Source organism: Grampus griseus (genome assembly GCF_964374135.1).
Source record: "Grampus griseus genome assembly, chromosome: 1".
Classification (NCBI taxonomy): Eukaryota; Metazoa; Chordata; class Mammalia; order Artiodactyla; family Delphinidae; genus Grampus; species Grampus griseus.
In genome coordinates this window covers 57,130,008-57,144,802 of record NC_139017.1, presented here as the reverse complement: position 1 = coordinate 57,144,802, position 14,795 = coordinate 57,130,008, and the positions used below count along the sequence as shown (strand labels likewise).

General features: G+C 47.0%; 1 protein-coding gene across 1 annotated transcript in view; it reads left to right on the top strand.

Annotated features, from left to right (window-relative positions):
* Positions 1-13,915, top strand: part of TNR (tenascin R) — a gene marked incomplete at both ends in the record, with an annotated part of 83,191 nt that extends 69,276 nt beyond the window's left edge. The window contains 5 exons of the mRNA XM_082672256.1: positions 1,631-1,782; positions 3,213-3,309; positions 7,897-8,058; positions 12,685-12,848; positions 13,796-13,915. Of these exons, the coding sequence (XP_082528382.1) occupies positions 1,631-1,782; positions 3,213-3,309; positions 7,897-8,058; positions 12,685-12,848; positions 13,796-13,915 (695 nt within the window). The remainder of the gene's footprint in view (positions 1-1,630; positions 1,783-3,212; positions 3,310-7,896; positions 8,059-12,684; positions 12,849-13,795) is intronic.
* Between the last annotated feature and the right edge of the window lie 880 nt (positions 13,916-14,795).

Below are 14,795 nucleotides of genomic sequence, written 5' to 3'. Positions count from 1 at the left end.
GAGGTAACTTTAACCTCTGGGGCTTTATATGCTTACAAGATAAATATAGATTTTAGTTAATCATTTGCCATCTGGACAGATATAGATCCAGTAAACTGAATCATATGTTATATCCCCTGTTTTAGTAAAGTTCAAGGAGCACTTGACTCGGGGTCTGAAAACTTGAGTTCAAGTGAATGGAGGAAGTCATGCGATCTTTCTGAGTACAGCTTCCTTCCCTGTAAAATAAGACTTCAATCTATAACAATCTGCCTTCCTCTCATGTTTCTTGCAAGAATTAAATGGAAATCAAAGCACACTTGGTAAAATACTAGTTCTATAGGCATATATTGTTATTCCCTGGTGTATGCCTGAAGCAGGCGGTGCCTTGTTCTAAACTACCTGAAATGCGAGCGACCCTTGACCATGGTGTGCAAGCAAGCTGGACCGTCCTTGTGCAAGAGGAGTTAACACATCTCCGAGAGGGGCCTTGCATAAAGTCTACCGAACCCCTACAACCTCCCCCTAACACAGGATGCTTCGGTGAGGTTGCTATGTTACCTCCCTTGTGTGGCATTATGCTGCCACTTGCTCTGGCCCACCGGCTGACTCTCCAAGGGCCCCCCGCCCCCAGCTCTGTCACACCTGCAGTGCACTAGTTCTGCCACTAGGGGACACTGTAGGTCCCATGAAGTCCCTACCCCACCTCTCTTCCTAGCTCTGCTACCCTTCAAGGATGCAGAACCACATCAACTGCACCACACTTTCCATTGACCCAGAGATCATACATTTACAGAGCACCCAAACCACTTTTCCTCCAGTGCCAAGCTCTGCCTTTAACTTGCTCCATCAGCTCCTGCAGTCCAGCAGAGCTCCTCCCATGGGACCTCTGCTTTCTGGCTTGCCTGTTAAGCATTAAAATCTGCCCTGAAGCTAAACTCTTCAAGACACATGATTTAAGCTTTTCTTTCAGCTAATTAGATATTGTTCTACAAATAGGGCTGTTCTCTCTGAAAGATGAGCAGCAATTTATTTCCTCTGCCCTCTCCTTAAACTTAAACTGAACTGTAAAACATGGCCATTTGATTGTTTAGTGCAATCAGGAGATTATTTTGCAGGAGGAATAGATATCCATCTTCTTGATAACGCTAAGCTAAGCTTGTTTGGGCACTCCGGGGGACAGCTGTGCTTAATCCCCCTTGTTCTTTTGAAAGGTGGACTCTGCGGTGTTTTAATGTGCTCCATGCTTCTGTAATCATCGCCTAAGTAACCAATTACTAGGTACATTAACATACCTTCACCCTTGGTGGACGAATATTTTTATTATCCCCATCTTTCTGATAAAAAGATGATGCCAGGAAGTCAGGCTATTTGCCTAAGCTGAACAAGTAGGTGAATGGGGGAGCCACACAGTGAACACAGCTCTTTGGTCCTCAGATCCTGTAAAGCTGTATACTGTCTGATAAACCCAACATCAGTTGAAAAGAGGTTATGCAAGATGATGCAGGATTCATACACAGATTCAGTGAGGATTTCTTACAGTTCTTGATGAAGTACCGTGAGACCTTCTAAACTGTTCTCTGATCCAAGGGGCTCTTATGCATAGTGGGAGGAAGGACCCTTTCCGGAAATTCCCTCTTTTCTCGTGCAGGGGGCCGGGTCTTCCCTCATCCTCAAGACTGTGCCCAGCATTTGATGAACAGAGACACTCTGAGCGGGGTTTACACCATCTTCCTCAATGGAGAGCTAAGCCGGAAGTTACAGGTGTACTGCGATATGACGACCGACGGGGGTGGCTGGATTGTGAGTACCTGCAGCTGTTCTCCCTGCCCGCCAGCATCGTCGATGCTTCAGTCCACCTGGCTCAGCACCCATCCATCTACACTTCACCATCCTCTGGCCATCCTTTCACCCACTCCCCTCATGCCCAACCTGGGGCTTTGCATTGTCCTCAGGGCCTTGCTCAGCAGCCCATAGGTTTGGTGAGGCAGAGGAAGGAATAAGAATATCGAGGCTGCAGTGGCCCAGCCCAGTGAGGGAGCCCCAGGAAAACTGCTCCTTCTGTGGGGATAGCTCATGCAGGAGGGAAAGGGAGTAGTGGCTCAGAGAGGCCCAGGGGTCTTGCCTGATGAAGACTGTGGAAATAATAAAGAAAGAGAGGAGATGAGTCCCCTGCAGGAGGAGGTGAGTCTCTATGGGGAGATGATTAGGATCTTTCTATTGGAGAATTGCATATGGCGGAGCAGATGAGGGGAAGAACCCGGATAGCCCCCTCTAGTTACCAAGGCCACCCCCGTCCCCATCCTTCCCTGGCCTCTCTGGTTCTTCCCCAGAGCTGTCCTAGCCTTCAGGGAGGAGAAGTGGTGGGGAAAAGAGAGACACCATTTCCTGTCACCACCCTCCTCCCATGTGTGATAGGGCAGTACAGAAAGAAGAGGAAGGGCAGCCTGGCGAATGGCCTCACACATCAGTACAGGCCACTACACAGAGGGGCGAGTTCCGGCAGGCCGGCCAGAAAGCGGAGCAGCATTAGCTCAGTCAGGGCAGATGGAAACCCAGCCCCTCCACCCACCCTCCTCCTGCGGATCCCTCCTCCAGCACCAACACACAGCGCTGGATTTTTCACAGTGCAAAACGGATAGTTGTTGAATGGAGTTAAATGGTGGCTGTGCTCGTAACAGCCACTCTTGGGAAGCATTTTCTTTTATGTTTCTGACATATTTGTGCCTTCTTCTTAAAGCCTAATTGGAAATTGAAGTCGAGGCTGATGTATTGGAGGGTAAATGAAATTAGCACTTAAACAGTTCGGGAGGTGAATGATATGCAATTGCTTTGCCTGAAATAGGATGATGACAGCTCCTAGCTGATCTGAAGTTGGTCCCATTCTTCTGGTGAGAAAGGCTTTCTACTGCATTCTGTGGTGCAAAAAGATTAATTTGAGAGCCAAGCCTATATCCCTTGACTAGTTGGGGGCTTTGTATCCTTTCTACGTCGCAGAGGTGCAAATAAGTGTCAACATTACACCCTGGCCTATTCATCAGGCGCCACTGCGCTTCAGAGAAGGGCTCTGAGCATCTCCTACGACTGCTGTGCAAATACCGAGCTCCGTACTGCAGTGGTGCTTAATCTGAGAACCTTTGTCACTGCAGATATAAAACCCAGTTATAGCAGTTTTACTCGTTAGAGTTTATTTTCCTTAGCATTTTCTTCATTTCCCCTCTTTCTCTTCACAGGTATTCCAGAGGCGGCAGAATGGCCAAACTGATTTTTTCCGGAAATGGGCTGAGTACCGCGTTGGCTTCGGGAACCTGGAGGATGAGTTTTGGCTGGGTAACGCCTCCTTTTTGTTTCCCTTGGAATGCAGCTCCAGTTCTTTGTCCATCTTTCTCCTCTCTGTGTCCATCTGGGATTATCAGAAACCCTGCGTCCGTTGAGAAGCTGACAGCTCGTGAATTGCTTTCAGTACTTCTTGCTCTGTTAGGCTCCACTATTGATCTGTTTCTATCTTGTTGTGGTGTTTTCCTCTTTGCTCTGTCTCTTCCCATCCTCATTAATAGTCTCTTATGCTGATGGGTCTTGACATGAGGCAACTTTTACAAAGGGAGAGAGCTGCCTGGTGAGGGCAGGGGGCAGAGGGAGCAACCGGACGGCTGGTCATCTCTCAGGAGCCAGACACCAGCCAGCCCGCCCGCAGGTCGGAAGAGAAATGCGACAGTCACTCGGCTCTAGTTCCTTGGAAGAATGTTATTACTGACTTGGGACGGGAAGGGAAAAAACGAAAATGACATTAGAGGTGACCGGCAATTTCCTAGAGGTCTGACACAAGCAGGAGGTGTAGCTTGAGAACTGAACTAGTGTGAGAAGGTAAACACACACCTGACCCAGGCAGACGGCAGTGAAGCCAATCCTAGAAAGCAGTGAATTTATTTTTCCCTGCGTCTCCCTCTTGGTTGGATTTTCACAGTGATTATAAAGGGAGGCAGGGGAAAGGTGGATAACTGTATTCTGTATTCGTGGTCTCCTCTCTCTCTCCCCTGTCACTATCCCGCTTAGCCTCAACATCTTTCTCCTGGACGCTCATATAACAACCCCTCCCTGGCCTTCCTGCCTCCTGGACCACCCATTGTCCACGTGGCCAGGAGAATCATCTCCCTCATACCGAAATCTGAGCAACGGCCATAACCCCATTTGTGGAGCTTTTAAACCACTCTCCATCACCAGCACATGAAGACTAAACACCTTCGCTGTGGTACAAGGCCCTCGTCTTGGGCCTACGCCCCACCTCCAAGAGCCCTGCTGCTCTTCCCTGCACCCCGCAACCGACACCAGACCCCAAGCACTTTATTTATGGAAGTATAGTTGATTTACAATGTTTCAGGTGTAGAGCAAAGTGACTCAGTGTTTTTTATATATATATATATATATATACACACACACACACATACACACACTTTTTAAGATTCTTTTCCATTATAGGTTATTACAAGATATTAAATATAGTTCCCTGTGCTATAAGTAAGTCCTGTTGTTTATCTATTTATATATAGTAGTGTGTATCTGTTAATCCCAAATTCCCAATTTATCCCTCCCCACCCCAACCTCCAAACCCTTACAATCACTAATGTTTCCTCTGCAAGGAACGCTCTGCCATCCAACTCTCCCCCTCCCCCGTACACCTTGCTGTGCTCTGCGCATATCCAAAGGCCCAGCTAACCTCTTCTTCCTCCATAGGACCTATCCTACCCATTTTTCTCACCCTTTGCCTGTGGGAGAATTAGCTACTTTCTCTTCTGTGGTCCAAATCAGTGTCCATTTTCCTTTCTGTCTCTCTTGACTATACTATGGAAACTTCTTTCAGGGCTGGGACCAAACCATATTCATTTTTAACCTCATTACCTATCACAGTGGCCGGGGATAGTAGGTACCTAAAGTGTAGATAACAATCAGTCAATCAATCAATCAATTAATAAGAATTTATTGAGTGCCTATTAGATGCCCAGATCTGTATTTGCTGTTGCACATAATAAAAAATATAAGGTAAAAATCACATAAAAACATTGAAAGACAAGTCAAGTAAACAGGAAAATATCTTACCTTCTAAGAGTTTACAAACAGCTTGGGAGATAAGTATACAGCAGAGGAATCAATGCGCCCATAGCAGACAGTGCTCATGTTTCCCAAACCTCAGCTACAGTACACCACGTTCACAATTTTTACCATATCTGGGAAATATCTGAACTATCACGCACTTGAATTTTCTATATCTCGCTTGTTTTTTTAAAGAAATCTACGGTTTTGTGAAAGAGACTTTACAGCAGTGCCAAAAATGGAAAGTTAGTCATCATGTGCCATAAATAAAAGGAAGTCTCAAAAATAAATGCAATGAAAAGAAAACAGTATATATATTATTAAATGCCAGCTGTTGCTGTGTTGGTGGTACTAAAAATGGAGATTAGAAAGTGCTGGGTGTAAACCACAAAGTACAAGATCCAAACGGAGAGTTACCGTTAGGATCAGGGTTAAGGTTTCTCCTTAATCTATTAAGAAAAAGAGAGAATTTGGAAATATCTTTCTCCCTACCTGTCCAAAGTTATTTAGTCCTTATTCCCCAAATACTTCTCATATCATCAGAGATGCCCTCCCACATTGGGAAACACTGTACTAATCTATGAGCTACTGACAAGAAGGCTGCAGATACTCAGAGAAGGAAGAGTCAGCTTCCTGGAGAAGGCATTGAGGGATGAGTAAGAAGAATGCAGGAGGGAAGCACACAAGAAAAGAGGGAAGGCAGGGATCCTTTTGACATGTGCAAACGGGACAATGGAAAAACCATCCAACCAGAGCGAAGATGCAGCTCAGGGAAAGAAGAAAATGAGGGAAGGTGCGTTGAACAGAGGCGTGTTGTGGTACCTAAAGTGGGGAAGAGAAGGTTTGACTCAATGCCATAGGTAATAGGGAGCCGGGGAGGGCTCTTAAATAGACGCCTGGCCTGGTGATGTGTAGTTCGGTGACAATACTCAGGTTAGGGGTAACACTCTGACCCATGGTTTACGTTGTAAGTTGGGTTCCCTAGAAGCAAAGCCTGAGACAGGGGTTCTTGTCAAGTGATTTATCAGGGGAGTGCTCTCAGAAGGGGAATGAGGGAAATAGCATAGAGCAGGGGGAAAAAATGCAACAGTGTGATCTTGGTGGGAGATTAGCTTCAGTCTGATCCTCAGGGAAGCTCTGGAGCATAAACTGCTCCTCAGATTGGCCCCCAATGGGGCAAGGGGGCTGGGATTTGGTACCTCCTCATCAGGTATTGATGGAGGTCTGCCCCAAGGCATGGGGGAGGGAGCAGGTAACTTCCAGAGTAGAGCAACTCCTGTTCGGTCAAGGGCATGATCCAAGAAGGAGGCAGCTGTGAGTTGTTGGCGGCTGGGGGCTATGTCCACTGTCCAGTTAAAGGGCATCTGGACTGTCTGTGATCTAACCAAACTCTCCAGATGTGTGCTGCCTCCTATTTCCACTTGCCTTTGAAGGACCATTCTTCCCCCTCTGACAATTCTCTCTTCTCTCTACTTCTTCACTGAGTTTTCCCCTATACATCTTATACTAGAAAACATGCTGTAACATCTCCCTTCTTCAAAATAAAAACAGTAAAAAATTAAAAAATAAAGGGCATCCGGGCAGGGCACCGCCAGGATCCACCATATCCGCGCAAGCACAAGCCTAGGGTAAGAGCAACCCGGCACGCAGCAAATAGCACACAGCTTTCGACATATAACTAACATAAAGCTTGAACTCTCAAACAGGATAGGGAAACAGAGAGATCGAGGTGACCCTCAGCCAGTCACTTCACTTCCCTGGACTTCAGCCTCCCTTTCCACAACACAAAGAGACTAGCCTAAGTAATCTCGAGATTCCCTTCCATCTCGGCAGATTGTTTTATTCTAAGTCATGGTGTACTCTGATAGATATCAAATGTCACAGTAAAGCAACAGGACCCCAGTTCAGTAAGCAGGTAGAAATCAGGAGGACTCAGAGATCACCAGCAATGCAAGGGGAGTGGTTCAAAGTATGGGCAGGTAGTCAGAATCAGAAAGTCCCAGAGCACAGCCATCCAGGGCAGAGAGACAAGAAAATACATACGAGAAAATATCACCAAGGAAGAGCTGGGCTCTGCCTCACTCTGGACTCATGGGGTCTGCACCTTACAAGAATCTATTAGACCAAGGCCTGGGAAGCTTAGAGGCCAAGGAGAGAGTGGGTGAGGGAGGGTAACTGCCCAGAAAGATGAGTGAAGACGTAGCAGTGCAAGATATAGCAAGTAGATTAGAGAGAAAGGAACTGGAGTTAGGAGACAGGTGACAATATTCTCTGACCCAGTTATGGGAGCCTCAGGAGGGCTGGAGGCTGAGAGAACAAAGAGCAGTGTAATTAAAGGTGGATGGAACCCCCTCCCAGGCTACTAGGAGATGGTAGGATATCCTGGACCCCGAGGGTCTACTGTGAATTACTCTGATCAGTGTTTCTACCTCTTGCTTCCTATCACTCACACCGAAGAATTCACACCCATGTGATGCCTCTTGTCATCTTCAACTAACACCATAGTTTGGAGTGGGAGGTGGCGGGGGACAGGGCCCGGAATCTTGAGGCTCAGGGCTTGTCCGGTACTGGGTCATGACTAGATGGTAGGACCCCTGAGCTGACCTGCCGTGGGAACTCATCAGCAGAACTGGTCTGGTCTTTTTGCAGGAGGAAATTCAGTCTGGTAGGATCTGTTTGATAACAACCTGGGAAGGACTGAAGGCAAAAGCAATCCCAGTACCCCTCCTCTTTCCCAGAACATCTGTTTTGAGGCCACAGTCACATTTTGCTTCCCATTTCCAAAGCCACTGAGGCCAGGCTGACTGTGTTCTCTGCTCTCCTCCACAGGGCTGGACAACATACACGGGATCACGTCCCAGGGCCGCTACGAGCTGCGCATAGACATGCGTGACGGCCAGGATGCCGCCTTCGCCTACTACGACAGGTTCTCTGTCGAGGGCAGCAGAAGCCTGTACAAACTCCGCATAGGAGGCTACAACGGCACCGCAGGTACCTGGCCCCGAGCAGCCCCCGAGGGCAGTGGGCGTGCAGCAGGACCGGGCCCCACGTTCTAGGCCTGAGCTGCAGAATTCCCCGCTAGCCAAGGAGGAGGGCAGAGGGCTGGCGCACTGCCTCTCGTCCACGCTGCCCCTCACCACTCAGGTGACCTGAAATCAATTTCTCAGGACTTCAGTTTCCTCATCTGGAAAATCTTAATAATGATGCCTGTCCTAGTTCACAGAGCAGTCAGGAAAAAAATGTGATAAATAGAGCGAAAGTGTTTTTAAAGTTAACAGAACATAGTACAACGTGAGGGTGAAGGATTATTTTTCTTGTCTAGATTAATCAACATAGACTCTTATCCAGTGACAGCATAATCATCTATTGTCCGGTAGAAATTTCCCCTGTAATGCCACCTAGGAAAACCATCTTTGAACTAATAAAAATAAGACAGATCCCCCCCATTCTGAGCTCTACTCCCCTCCATCAGCAGTCACCATAACACCTCCATCAAGGAACACACAACAGCTCCTAAATGTTCCCCATGGGCCGCATTCCTTTTCATTCCTCCACGAGAACCCCACCACGTGGTCACGTTTTCTGTACAGATTTTTATGGCAGTTCCACTAAGTAGAGCAAAACCATCTCTATAAGCTCTGTTGCATTAATAGTTTTACCAGAACATAATATCCAGTCTGCTCCTTCGCCTTTGCCAATTTATTTCCAGGGTTCTCTTACAGCACATTTCCTAAAACCTGTTTTGCCAAATATTCCACTATTTGGTACATGGAGTTATTGGTCCTTTCATTAACTCCAATTATAGGGCTAAATGCTAGGATATAAATTTAGCAACATTTTTATAACTCTTGGAACTAAGAAGATCATCCAAGTGTTGCCTCTCCAACGACTGCATCTGCTCAGTTATTTCTCTGCTCAGCCAGGTGCTGTTACTCCAAAGAGGAGACACACTTTCCCTTGTTGTTTGTCATATGGGAGATCATTCCCAATGGCAATCAGACCTGCCCGAAGTGCCCCAACAGAAGATCCAATTTACCACACTTCGGGCATAAAATAGCCATTGAAATGGAGTGTATTAAACACAATATCAGACTAAATCATTGCAAAAATAACCTGGTACCAACCACTCCCTAAGATTAGAATCGTGCCTGTGGAAAAGCAGTTCTTATTTCTCCCACAGAAAGCGAAGCAAGTCCTCCTACTTCCTTACATGGCCTCCCTCCCTCCCTCCACTTCACCTGCTCCAGGCCTATGCTCTTACCTGTCTAACTTGGGCCCAGCTGCTGCAGCCTCTGTTGCAGCTCTATCTCGCTACTGGGCCCCATGGAGGTCATAACTGTTGGACTGCGTTCTACTGTCATGTCTCAGAGGCAAGTCCCACCAACAATTTGGCCAATCATCATAAATTAATTGCAGTCTGACCTCTTATGTCATATATTCAGTTCATCTTCTTCAAAAGATGAGAAGCTAGGCTTATGTAGGCTGCCCCCTTCTCTGGGCAACTTCACACAATGGTTGTTCTTCCCAGGTTGGAAGGTGTCCAGGGAGGAAAAGCCCATTCTCTCTCTGGCATTTACTATTGCCCAAATTCCCTGGCCTTTATCTTATACGTTGCTCGTTTTTACTGGCCCTTCTGGCAACAATCCATCCCCATGGCCTCCAATTCCAAGTTCAGCCCCTTCTCCCATCTCCGTTGTTCTCAAAGGCTACAAAAATCCAAGCCTCTAACCAGGACTCTAATTGGATTAGAACTGAAAATTCCAAGTCAAGTTATCAATAAAAGGTTGTTGAGCAACCCCTAAAAGTTCATTGTGTGAATTGTGAGGACTCAGAAGAAGCATAAGACATGACCTCTGCAAGAACTAAACATCCATTTACAAAAACAGACCATTAAGAAGCAACTCACCACAAAATGAATGGTACTCACTCCCAGTTTACCGGACATTCAGAGAAGGGGGTTCTGGGTGGTTGAAAAAGGCTTCATGAAGGCAGTGGCGTTTGACTGGGATCCTGATGGTAAAGGAAACATTCCAGGGAAGGAAAATCCTGGGAGAGAAATCACAAAAGGAGCAGTTACCATGGAGGGAGGGAAAGTGCAGAGGGCCTGGCTGTCCAGGACAGGGTGTGAGTTCAGAAAGAATAAAAAGAAAGTGGGTGGAGCCAGGCCCTGAAGAGCCTTAAAACAGAGGGGGCAGAGGAGTTCTGTCTTAACATGGTGGGCAGTGGGGAGCCACGGTGGGTCCTGAGTGACACAATGGATGTGGGGTTTTTGGAAGATCAAGGTGACAGCCATAAATAGGATAAAGTAAATCTGAGTGAAGAACAGAGACCAGCTGGAGCTGCTGCATTAATCCTGGTAGGAGATCATAGGAGACTTGACTGATGTTAGAAATTAAGAGAAAAGTACAAATCTGAACAGCAGTTTGAGAGAGAAAAACCAAGACTTAGATAATGTACTGAATATATGAGGTGGATATACGAAGCAGAAATGGGAGGGGGAGCCAGATTTGGGAAGGGGACATAGACCAACATCAGGATCGTATCTGAGAAAGCAGAAAGCAACATCAGAGTGGAAGTGGGAGAGAACTGTTCCAAGGGAGTAATGAGGTCAGCTTCTAGACTACAGGGAGAAAAGCAGGAGATGAGAAGGTAGGAACGTGGGTAGAGACAACACAGGGAATTGATGGTAAAGAAAGGGTCTTTAGAGAGTAGGATTAATTCAAGATTTTTTAAGACAAAGGATATGAGTATGAGTTTGGGTGAGAGGAGATGAAAACCGTAATATATATGTATAAAGAAAGGAAAAAATAAGACATCTTTTCTGCCTTCTCCAGGACCTGGAAGACATGGGAAAGAATGAGTTGCAGGTAGTGGGATTAGCTCTGGGTGGACACAAAGCCTGGTTTTTAAGAGACTAGGAGGCGGAAATGAAAAAGATGGGATAGAAATAATGACATATGGACTTAGGGACCCAACTGGCCTGAAGGAATCAGGCTTCCCCATAAAACAAAGATCATCTTCCTAAGAGTTGAGTTGTGGCCAGAAGCACTTGGAGGCATTGAGTGGCCACTGTGAGTGTGGACTCGGAAGCCACAGGATCAGAACTATGACCTATCCTGCCTTAAAGTGACCTCAGAAGCATCTGAGACAACACTCATTCAGTAGTGTGAGCCCCTTCACAACATTTCTAACGACAAATCCTGCCAAAAGTTTGGCCAGTAGGTATAAATTAATTACGGTTTGATACCTCACCTCAAATACTCAATTCATATGAGTCCCCTGCATAACATCCCAACAAAAGAACACCCAGCCTCTAAGAATAGAGATCTCTCCATATCTCCAAATAGTATATACCACTTATAAACAGCTCTAATACTTAGCTAATTTTTCCTCATATATTTAGCCCAAATATGCCACCTTGCAGTCTCTACCTACTGATCCTCATACTTTCCCAAAGAGTTTTTGTTTTTTGGGGGGCATTGTTTGTTTGTTTACTCAATAGTCCATCAAATATTTGGAGTCAGTGATAATGGACACTGTCTCCCCCTTCAAGCCTGCTCTTCCCCAAGATACAGCCCTGGTTTCCCCAACCACTTCTCCTCTGACATGGTTAGGATTTTCTTATCATCCTGTTTCCTATGGACAGGAACTCTAGTTAGATAATGTCCCTCTTCACATGTGGCCCCAAGTTCTGAACAGGGGGATATTGGGTGTGAGCTGACTGGGCCTGATGAGCCATGGAGAAAGCCAGGCTGTACGGTGGTGACCCGGACTGGCCCAGGTCACCATGGCTCATCACTGTCTCCTCTGAGACAAAAGGAGCCGTGAATGTCTGTGTCCCAGTGCTGGCCTGAAAGAAACAGACGGGGATGGTGAGGTGGAGCTGAGTGGACAGAGTTCTGAGCAGAAGGCCAGGGCAATGAGGCAGAGTAAGCCCCCTACAGACTAACGAGTTCCTTTCCGAGAGCGCATTCATAACTTCCATTTGTTCGTTAAGTCCAACAAAGTTAGCCTAGGTACCCAACTAACACAATCGGCTATATAGTACTGTACTATAACAGGTTTATAATACTTTTCACACAAATAATACATAAAAAGCAAACACACACAAAAATAAACATTTTTAACTTTATAGTACAGTACCTTGAAAAGTACAGTAGTACAGTACAACAGCTGGCATACAGGGGCTGGCATCGAGTGAACAGGCAAGAAATAAAGATACTGTACTACCGTACTCTATACAGTACAAAGTACACAAAAGCACAACTACTTGGAGAGGATGCACGCACGTGACAATGTGCGCCAGACATGTGAACTAACTTACGTGACTGGACGTGCAAACACAGGTTCGCATCTTTGAAAGTTTGCAACTTGAAGGTTCATATGTAGGGGACTTACTGTAACGAGCTAGGGAGAGCAGCACAGAAGTAGTGGACCCAAGGGGTAGGTGGAGTAAGAGCTCAGTGCAGCCAGGCTGAGGAGCCAGATAGGAACAGAGAGGTGAGTGGAAGGTCTCTTAAGCGGACGCCAGGTTTGTTGGGCATGGGTCAAATGTCCAGAACATCCTGACAAAAGAACAACAGGTTGGACGGCCTCATGAATGTGTCTTTTTTCCAGGGGACTCCCTCAGCTATCATCAGGGCCGCCCTTTCTCCACAGAGGACAGAGACAATGATGTTGCAGTTACCAACTGTGCCATGTCATACAAGGGGGCTTGGTGGTATAAGAACTGCCACCGGACCAACCTCAATGGGAAATACGGGGAGTCCAGGCACAGCCAGGTGGGTGAAGCTCTGCCGCTGCATGAATGACCCAGAGCCGTGCAGCCCACGTCCCTTGGCTTTATGTTCTAAGTACACAGGTGGGTCTTATATTTCCCTTTTAAAAAGATACACTCAGAGTGTTGAGAAAGGACTCCCATAAAGAGGAAAGTAATGCAGACACTGGGATAAGAGCAGGACAGAGTCGAAGCCAGGGGAAGAAAAGGGAGGCATCTGGACTCAGGAGCTGGAACTCACCCAGAGAAGTCTTTGACAGCCAGTCAAGTCCCATTTCATTTCCTCATCTAGCATATCCCATGAAAAGCTTATCAAGTTCAGGGACAGCGTCAGAGGCTCAGCTTCATCCAAAGAAGTGTCCTAGGAAGGGAGAGATCAGAAATAGCAGTGTAAACAGGACTGTCTTTCCCCATTAGAGACCACAAGTCCATAGGCTGGGTTGGGTGACAGGGTGACCAACTGGGCCAACTGGGACCTCTCCAATTTTAGCACTGAAAGGCTAGCGGCCAGGGCACCCCTTAGTCCTGGGCAAACCAAGACGGTTGGTCACCTGATAGGTGGAAACCACCTGACTCTCCCATCAGGAGTGAGCGGTCAAACACAGTTATGCTCTTCGAAATGCTTCTATACTGTTGGAAATTTGAAATTCAATACTAGTTACTGGTGCGTGCAAATCCTGAAACCAAAACCAGAAAGCCAGCAATAAGGAATGACCTGCAACACATTCCCATTATAGACCCAGGCCACTGGCAATGTCTAAAGAGAAAAGCTAGAAAAAAATCTCTGCTCTTTTGCCCTTTTTGGGAACTCAGCCTCAAGCTTCATGTTAATGGAAAATGACTAAATGCACATCTTGGATTCTCCACTCTCATCCTCCTCTATCTTTTCAAGCTGGCAGTTCCGTTGAGGGGGTAGGGGTGATCTGACATGCTTATCTTTCTCCTTCCCAGGGGATCAACTGGTACCATTGGAAAGGCCATGAGTTCTCCATCCCCTTCGTGGAAATGAAGATGCGCCCCTACAGCCACCGTCTCGTGGCGGGGAGGAAACGGCGGTCCTTGCAGTTCTAAGCAGTGGGCGGCTGCGAGCCAACTGACCTTTTCTGTCATTTGTTTGTATTTTATAATATGAAACAAGGGGTGGGGGACATAGTAATGCTTTGCAACATATTAAGAGCGTTTGAAGGAAGCAGGATGTAGCAGGAATCAGCTGAGAATCAGCAGCTCATGGTTTCTGCTGCCCCCGGGCCTGACCCTCTGTCTCCATGCTCCCTCCTACCCCGTCATCCTTAACCTACCCCTCTTTTCCCACCAAGGAGGAAAAGTGAGACGTTTTCTTAAAAGACCAATTCAAAGGTAAATCCTGGAGTCAGACTCTGTGATGGTGACAGGCACGTGCCTTCTTTCCTGCCCTCCTTCTGAGATGCCCTTCACTTCCAGGTATTGCGCTCTGGTCACTGCCTTGGATGGCCAGGTTCTCACCCCAGCCCAGAGAAGAGGCCTCAGCAAGAAAGCTTTGCCAACAAGTCCCCTTAAAAGGAAACAGATTAACCTCACCCCGTCCCAACAACCCAAGGCCTAACGGGCCAAAGATTCTCATCTGACACTCTTACTCTTACCAGCCAAGTGTCCTCTGTCACCTTTCAAGAGTAGTGGCCTCTTTTCCAGCCAACCTATCCTTTGCCCACTTCCATCCTAACCCTTAGACCCCCTACGGCCCCACAAGCGCAACCACTGTTTTGGATTCTAGCTCCCAAGGTGTTGCCTGCCCCTGGCCTGGGCTGCATAGCAGCTGTGTACCTAGGGGTCATAAGTCCCTGCCCCTCCCTTGGGTCACAGACAGCAACTTTCTTTGAAGATGGGAGGGGGAGATAGTTGTGGTTTGTAGCACTTTGGGGTCAGGCATGGAGGAAAGGACAGAAGAAACAGAAATCAGGGTCTCCGCCATTGA